This window comes from Carassius carassius, chromosome 29 (genome assembly GCF_963082965.1).
Source record: "Carassius carassius chromosome 29, fCarCar2.1, whole genome shotgun sequence".
In the NCBI taxonomy this organism is placed as follows: Eukaryota; Metazoa; Chordata; class Actinopteri; order Cypriniformes; family Cyprinidae; genus Carassius; species Carassius carassius.
The window spans coordinates 20,208,733-20,217,485 of NC_081783.1; the positions used below are offsets into that span (position 1 = coordinate 20,208,733).

General features: G+C 34.6%; 1 protein-coding gene across 1 annotated transcript in view; it reads left to right on the forward strand.

Moving 5' to 3' along the window:
• Positions 1 to 8,319, forward strand: part of LOC132109855 (sorting nexin-25-like) — a 48,228-nt gene extending 39,909 nt beyond the window's left edge. The window contains exons 14-19 of the mRNA XM_059516246.1: positions 784 to 945; positions 2,129 to 2,246; positions 2,659 to 2,725; positions 2,817 to 2,998; positions 5,958 to 6,058; positions 7,754 to 8,319. Coding sequence (XP_059372229.1) covers positions 784 to 945; positions 2,129 to 2,246; positions 2,659 to 2,725; positions 2,817 to 2,998; positions 5,958 to 6,058; positions 7,754 to 7,819 — 696 coding nt within the window. The 3' untranslated portion in view covers positions 7,820 to 8,319. The remainder of the gene's footprint in view (positions 1 to 783; positions 946 to 2,128; positions 2,247 to 2,658; positions 2,726 to 2,816; positions 2,999 to 5,957; positions 6,059 to 7,753) is intronic.
• Positions 8,320 to 8,753: the final 434 nt, after the last annotated feature.

The window sequence follows — 8,753 nt, forward strand, 5'->3', positions numbered from 1 at the left end:
AAACACCAGACCTGTTGATTATTGGAGGATCTTCTATTTCTGGTCTGTTAAACGCATTGGCCATTTTGCAACGAGCCTTCAGCCTGTATTGCTGAGTGAGCGAGCGCCTGACTGAGTAGCCTAACATAAACATATAAGTTGGTGGGTTTTTCTTCTTCGGGGGTGTCAGGGGCGTTGCCTGTTACGTCGTTTGGGTTATTGGGCTACCTTGTTGAACGCATATCATTATATTTCATAATTTTTTTTATTTTCCAAATATAATTAATTAGTCCAACGAACCGTTCGGTCCATAATGCGTACCGCGTACCGAACCGAAAGCCTCGTACCGAATGGTTCAATACGAATACGCGTATCGTTACACCCCTAATAAATATATATATATATATATATATATATATAGTTTTATAGCACATCATTTTTTTAGCACCACAAAAATATCAAAATTACTTTAAGGAGCACAATATATCAGCACCATATCTGTTATTGACTGATACTGCCTTTTTTAATATTCATCCTTATTGGATATTTAATTATTAACACCTATTTTAAGACGTGTCATCAAAAGCACTAATTAAATGTTTAAATGTTTGCTATGCTTACCAAAGCTTTTCACTGTGTCCGTTTACTTTGAGCCTCATTTAAACCTCTGATCATTTCTAAGTGGATGCTTGGTCAAGCATTTCTATGTGTTTGTGTGTATTTCTGGTCTCATTTGATTCAGGTTTATGATTTTATTTCTATTTATTCATGATGTTTTAGTTTGTATGTGTGTTTCCTCTGTAGAAAGTGTTGACAGATGAGCGCATGTGTCAGAGCGAGGCGCTGTATGCCTTTCTCAGTCCATCACCAGAGCATCTGAAGGTCATCGACATCCAGAAGAAATCCTCCTTCTCTCTCGCATCCTTCCTGGAGAGACTGCCGGGAGACTTCTTCTCACACCAGGAGGTACACACACACACACACGCGCGTTTATTTTTAAAATGTGGACATTCTATAGACCTATATTGTTTTTAAAGATTATTATAAGCAATCATCTTCACAGAGGAATTTTGAATATGATAAAATAAAATATTGTGTTTTTTTTGTGTTTTTTTTTCAATGGTAAAGTCTTTGGATGTCCTCAAAATAGTTTTATCATATTTATCTCACTTCTAGGTATAAATTTGTCTCAGACACACACACACCTGCTGAACGCATATTTGTATAATGCATTAAAAATGAATACAATTAAAAATGTTTAGAGTAAAAATATTGAGTTAAATGAGTTGTGTTTTCAGCAATGCTAACCGAAAAAAAATAAAATAAAAATGTGTTGTTTTCCAGCAAAATAATATGTAACCATGCTTATTACAACATACCCTTTCCTTTCGTAGCAAAACAGCATAAGATTATTATCTAATGAAATTTTGTAAAAAAGAAAAAAAAAAAAAAAATATATATATATATATATATATATATATATATATATATATATATAAATTCTTACAAAACAGGATAAAAAAAGAATTTACTTAAAAATAACACATTTATTGAATTCAGTTTTAATTTTTTTTTTTTTTACCCCATTGGCCAACAGTTCTTTTCAGCATACTCTTCTGTATTTTATTATTTTTTTAATTGGAAATCTAACAAGACAAAATAATGAGTAACTCTTTAATATTTTGCATAACTCTTTCACTGAAAAAAAAGTCTTATTTTCCAGTATAAATATTTAAAATACTTAAATCAAGATACATTTACTTGAGAAGCACATTACAAAGATAATAAATGAAATACTTTAAAACAAGTTTATGCTTGAAATAATAATAAAAAAACTTAATCTTAAAACCTCATTAGAAAACATTTTTATTGCTTTACTGCTTTTACTGACAGATAATTTGTCACTTGATTTTAATACATTTTTAGGAAACAAATCTTGTCATCTTATTTCATATATTAGTTTTTCTTTGTTTATTTTTGCAGTGCATTCATTTATATGAAGTAAAACACAATGATTATCAATTTAAAGGCTCATTTGATTTCACACCATACACCAAACCACTAAATAATGATTATAAAAAGCAGCAGAGATTTGGCACAGATGTCAGATCAGACGTGATGAATCTGATTGTGTGTGGGGGTGTGTCAGGATGAAGGTGAGGATGACAGCGACCTCTCAGACTACGGCGATGAGACAGACGGGAGGAAGGACGCTCTGGCTGAGCCCTGCTTCATGCTGATCGGAGAGATCTTTGAACTCAGGGGCAGTGAGTACAACAACACACTGCTCAGATGATTTCCTGTCACCCGCAGCGATGACAGATCTCTGACCACAGGGCAGAGTGACGGATGTTTCTCTAGCTGAAGTGCACCCAACACCCAACAAACATTAGTTCAGAAAGTCACACGACTGTATGAAATAATAGTCTGAAAAATCGCATTTCTTGAAATGGAATAGTTTATTAAAACTTCGGACTAAGGTTAAAATACGGAGTGAGAATATGGAGCTCGAGGAAGAAAAACAAAACAAAAGGCCCAATCTGAGGACAAATATGAAAAAAAGACACGTTAAAGCATCATTAGAAATGTCTTTACTGTCACTTTTGGTCAATTTAATGCATCCTTTGCTAAATAAAACGATCAATTTCTTTCTTTTATTGCGTGTTTTTCTCTCTGTAGTGTTTAAGTGGGTGCGGAAGACACTAATTGCACTTGTTCAGGTCACGTTTGGACGGACTATAAACAAGTAAGCATTAACGAGCGAGGTAATGGAAACTTTAATGGAAACTTGCTTACATGAACTCATTGAGTTGATCTTTGTCTCTTGACCACTGCAGGCAAATCAGAGACACTGTAAACTGGATCTTCAGTGAGCAGATGTTGGTTTACTACATTAATATATTCCGGGACACGTTTTGGCCCAACGGGAAACTCGCACCTCATAACAAAAGCCGCTCGGAGAGTGAACGCAGAGAAACCAAGGAGAGAGCACAGCAGAAGCTTCTAGACAACATCCCAGGTGAGCACAAAGTCCGCTGGGAAGGTTAAACACGGTATATTTCAAAATAAACATTATATTTCAGAAACCTACAGTGTAAGAACATTTACACACAAAGACCGAAGGCTGTTTGCTATTCAGGTTTTATCAGAATTACACTCATACCACCAAAATAAAGGCATGTGGTTTTATTTGTAATGAAAATACATAACTTCCAGATACTCTTTTAGCATTATTTGCATATTGTTTTAGTATTTAGTAATACATTTTTTTTTATTTAATTCGAAATAATTTTTTTTAGTGACTATATGCTATTGTCTTTTTTCAGGTTCTATTTAGCTTTATTTTAATTTCAGTTTTAATCATTGTAGTATTTCAGCTTATTTAATTTCAGTTAGTTGCCAAGGCCTTTTTTCTTTTTTCCATTTTATTAATTATCTTATTTGTTATTTTAATTTTCAAGGCTTATTAATTTTAAGATTTTATTTGATTGATTTTATGTTTTGGTTTCAGGTTTATTTAATTGAACAAAAACTATATAAACTTAAGACACTGAATAAAAATAAATAGATATTTAGCAGTCATTAAAAACATTGAAATATTGAAGCCTCTACCATTTCAGTAACTATGCTTTTGTCTTTATATTTTTCTATTTAGCTTTATTTTTATTTAAGTTTTAATAATTTTAGTACTTGCCAAAGCATTTTTCAAATTGTATTAATTTGATTTATTATATTTTAGTTTTTCTTTTCAAGGTTTTTTAATTTTAAGGTTTTATTTGATTGATTTTATTGTTTCAGCTTTATTTTGATTTAATGAAATCTAACAACATTTCTGTTGCATTATTATTATTATTATTATAAAAAAAAAAAAAAATTATTGTATTATTTACAGCTATTGTGATTCGAAACAATAGGTGTGAAATGGCATTACTACCTAGCCGACCATTTGTATTTATAAATATTGTAATAATATAATTTTTGTAAATCTAAATATTGTTAAAACCTATATATATATATATATATATATATATTAGGGGTGTAAAGGTACGCAAAAATCACGGTTCGGTACGTACCTCGGTTTTAAAGTCACAGTTCGGTTTATTTTCGGTACAGTAAGGAAAATAAATGCAAACACTAAACTGCAGGTTGTTTATTACTAGAAACTTTCTTTAACAATTTGTTTACAAATTTATTTTTTTAAATACTTTTTAATAAAATATATATAAAATAAAAAAAGAATAATAAATAAAATACTGCTGCAAAGTTCTCCACTAAATATAATACTCTAAGTCTCAAACCAATATCATATAATAAAATATAATGAAAAATATAAATAAATATGATTACAGTGCAGCATTACCAATCCCAGCTTGTAGGCCTGCTCATATTTAAAAAATATATATAAGTTTTCCAAAGTGTAAAGTGCAGCATCAACAGTTTCAGTTTTTAGATCTGCTCAGATTTCGTTATTGCGTTGGACCAATCGGAATTAAGAGCAAAGGTCTGTTTAAATGCCGATGGGAGCTGCGTTAGAATTACAATCGTTTTTTTCCTAGTTGTAGTGATGTTCACACTCGCATGATGCCTTTTGAATACCTTACCCCTCTTTCACACCGCAAGCGTGAGCGGTGCGCTAGCAGCGCGTCCGCGCAACTACATCGTCACTGCAGCAGCAGACTCTCGCGAGTATTCACACTGGAAGCGTATAAGTACAGCATCACAGCAGCGGCTGCAAAGCGTGTTCGGCAGACAGTATAACCATTTCAAACAATGGGTATAATTCTTTCAACATTTGTTTTTATAACAATACACCATACTTTCACCCAAAACGATTAATTAAAAAGTTTACATGGGTAAATACATATTTGTTATACTTAATTTTCTTTTCCACACCGGGACCAGGAGCAGCGCATGAGCGTCAAGCAGGAGCGTCGTGTGAACAGCAGTGCAGCGGGGATTTCGGCGTCCGTTCTATTTTTGCTGTGCTGCTCACGCTCAATTAAAGTGAAAGCACACTTTTTATGGACAAAATAAATGTGATTTAACACAAAACGTGCTCAAAATGCACAAAATAAGCATGTCAAGAGTTTTAACAACAATGCCAATGTTGTTTTAACAATTATGCCAGAAAAGAAAATTAAGTATAACAAATATGTATTTACCCATGTAAACTTTTTAATTAATCGTTTTGGGTGAAAGTATGGTGTATTGTTATAAAAACAAATGTTGAAAGAATTATACCCATTGTTTGAAATGGTTATACTGTCTGCCGAACACGCTTTGCAGCCGCTGCTGTGATGCTGTACTTATACGCTTCCAGTGTGAATACTCGCGAGAGTCTGCTGCTGCAGTGACGATGTAGTTGCGCGGACGCGCTGCTAGCGCACCGCTCACGCTTGCGGTGTGAAAGAGGGGTTAGAATCAGCTGCAGGGCGGGATTTGCGCTGAACGCGGAGACTTCTGCCACTTAATATGTTCGTTTGGAAACACGAAAATGTACTTATGTTCCACATACAAAATATTGCATTCGGTCATTCGGTACACACGTGCACCGTACCGAAAGCCCTGTACCGAAACGGTCCGGTACGAATACACGTACCGTTAAACCCTTAATATATATATATATATATATGAATACAAAAACTAATCCTGTGCGGACTCAGTCACCCTGGAAAAAGTTTTATTTTGTGCTAAAGTGCGACACTGTTAATGTAAAAGGCTTCATTGCTGTTTCTGCCTGCATGATGCTTTTTAATTAGAGCGGGACACTTAAAACACACTCCAGCGAGAGCAATTACCCCTGCCTGAGCTCAGAGCGCTTGACAATACTGCTTCACTCTCTAGCTCTCACAGGCCCACACTACAGAGACTCACCACGATCAAAACGGCTTTTTAATGAGGATTTCAATCTTTCTTTGGAAAGCTGGACAGCAGAGACTGTGTAATAAGAGCAAAAATGCCGTTTTTTTGTTGTTTAGATGCACTTCAGAATCTGGTGGGGCAGCAGAACGCGAGATACGGTATCATCAGGATCTTTAATGCACTTCAGGAGACCAGTGCCAACAGACATCTTCTCTACGTAAGTCACCTAGCGCTCTGGGACTGACCGTTTACCCAGCTACAGTTTATTTATATCTCAGGCTTTCACTTTCAGTCAGCGGATGTTCTCGTTTCTGCTTTCTGTCGAAATGCTCTCATGACACGACAGATTTACATCAGTCACAGGTGAAAGTGGTAGGAATGAACCTGAATGGAGTGTCACTCCAGCTGTTTTCACTGTTCATTTGAAGACGAGATGAAGATTAGATGTACTGTACTTGACAAATAAATGTCTGCTTCTGTTGCTAATTCATCAGCACATGTTATTCAGAAAAAGTGTAATCTTCATTGAACTGCATTCTTTGCCTCTGAAACAAGTATGTAATAAAGGCCATGATCTTGTAGCCTGGCATCTTGCATCCACCACATTTAATTTCTGCCGAATATAGAGCTGAAGAGTGACTGCCTGTTTTATTTATTTATTTATTTTTGCAGCCTTGGTTTCAGAAACTGTTGTTCACATTTATTTTATCCATAGGGGTTAAAAATGGCTCAAATAAAGGGTTTTAAAGTGCCCCTATTATGGGTTATGAAAGGTTCATATTTTGGTTTTGGGAGTCCCCAACAACAGGTTGACATGCATGCAAGGTCAAAAAACACTTTCATTGTCTTATGATATGCATTTATTTTTACCTTAAAGGGATAGTTCACCCAAAAATGAAAATTTGAGGTTTATCTGCTTATCCCCAGGGCATCCAAGATGTAGGTGACTGTTTCTTCAGTAGAACACAAACCAAGATTTTTAACTCAAGCCATGCAGTCTAACACTCTTATAATGTAAGTGGATGGGACTCACGGCTAAAACATACAATACATAAAAAAAAATTAAAAAATAACATAAAACCAAAATAACGCTGCTGCTAAATTGATGTGTAAAGACACAAAGCAGTCGGTCTGTGCAAGAAACTGAACAGTATTTATATTGTTTTTTCCTCTGATTCACACAATGTCTGAACCGTTCAAACTCTCCTGAGCGCGTTCTCAGCAGCAGGCCGTTAGGCGTCTTCTTCTTCTTCTTGCTTTTTGGCGGATCGCAGACTTTAAGTGCATTATCCACTTACATTATAAGACTGATAGACTGCAACAGTTTGAGTTTCTACAAAGAAACAAAGTCACCCACATCTTGGATGCCCTCGGGGTAAGCAGATAAACATCAAATTTTCTTTTTTGGGTGAACTTATGCCTTTAATTGCGCAAGGGTTAATTTTTCCAAACCCCTCCTTTGCGTGATGCAAATCTGTGGTGATTGGTCGGATTGGTCTCATTTCCATTGAATCATGAGCCTGTAATGCCTGATAAAGCAGCATTGTGTACAGGTTTACAGAGGAAACCGCTATTTTCCGCTGTTTCAAAAGCACCGACAAAGAATGAATTAGCATTTTCATTCAGACCACCGCAAAAAGACCAACAAGTGGCCGGTAATGTGCTCATGTTTCATGTCAATGTCATCATGAAATGGCTTGGGATTCGTTTTTAAAACAACTCGTTTCAATTAATTGAGAGACAATAACTTTATAAAGGGTGCACTTTCAGATTTCAAAACTTTGCAGGATGTTTTCATTCACTTAAAGCTGCATCCATGATGGGGGCACTTTAAGTGATAATACTGAAGCGCCATCTAATGGTGAAATGATGATTAATGTATTGATGATTATACACATGATTATCTCCTCAGATCTTGTTGGAGATGCTGCTAAAAGAGCTCTATCCCGAGCTGAACGTGGAGGGTGTACAGGCCTGAACATCCTTACTTCACATCAGAGGCTCAGGATTGTTTCTCTAATGTGCTGGATGGCTGTTTTTGGTGTTATTTATAAAAAAGTTTTGTTCTGTTTTATTTCTGAAACACTTGACTCTGTAGTGCTGGATCTAGGAAGCCTCATGAGTATGTTTGTGTTGTGTTTCTCTCTGGTGAGATTGAAGGAACAGACCACATCCACTGCCAGCTGGCATCTGCTTTTCTTTCTCTCATTTGTCTTCTTCTGGGGGTTTTTGCTGTGTAATGTGAATAACAGTGGAATGAGTGTTACACATCTGTAAAAAGAAGAATCCAGACCTCTGTAAACTCCCTACATATTATTGTGACCATTACGAAAACTTTTAATCGTGCAATATGTCATGTACAGTTATTGTGAAGGTTCTGTCTGTGATATTATTATTATTAATATTGTTATTGTTATAGAATTTTATTTTTACCAAATTAGACTAGAGCATTTATAAGCAATAAAATGCAAAAGAAGATTTGCCATGTGTTGTGTCTTCAATATAATGTGATATTAAACGATACATTAAAATGCAAAATTCATATTTTAAACTTTAATGCAATTTCTTACAGTTTCAGTTGTTTTCATTTCACAGCTTAAACATTAATACAGTTTCTTCCTTTCAATATTTATTTATTATCAATATTTATTTCTTTTACTTATTCAGTTTGCTTATATCTCAGGTACTGTAGGTGTAATTATACCTGTCGAAATGTCAAATAAAACATAAAAAGTAATTCACTTCTTTTTTCATTCATCAAAACTAGATATGTTGGTTTATGTCTGTAAAAATTTCAAAGACAAAAATCTAAAAAGTTTAAAATTTATTTTCTCATATCAACTCTATATAGTTTTACAGGTTCAATCACAACTTTTATTTATTCATTCATTCATTCTAGTTAGAAATCCCTA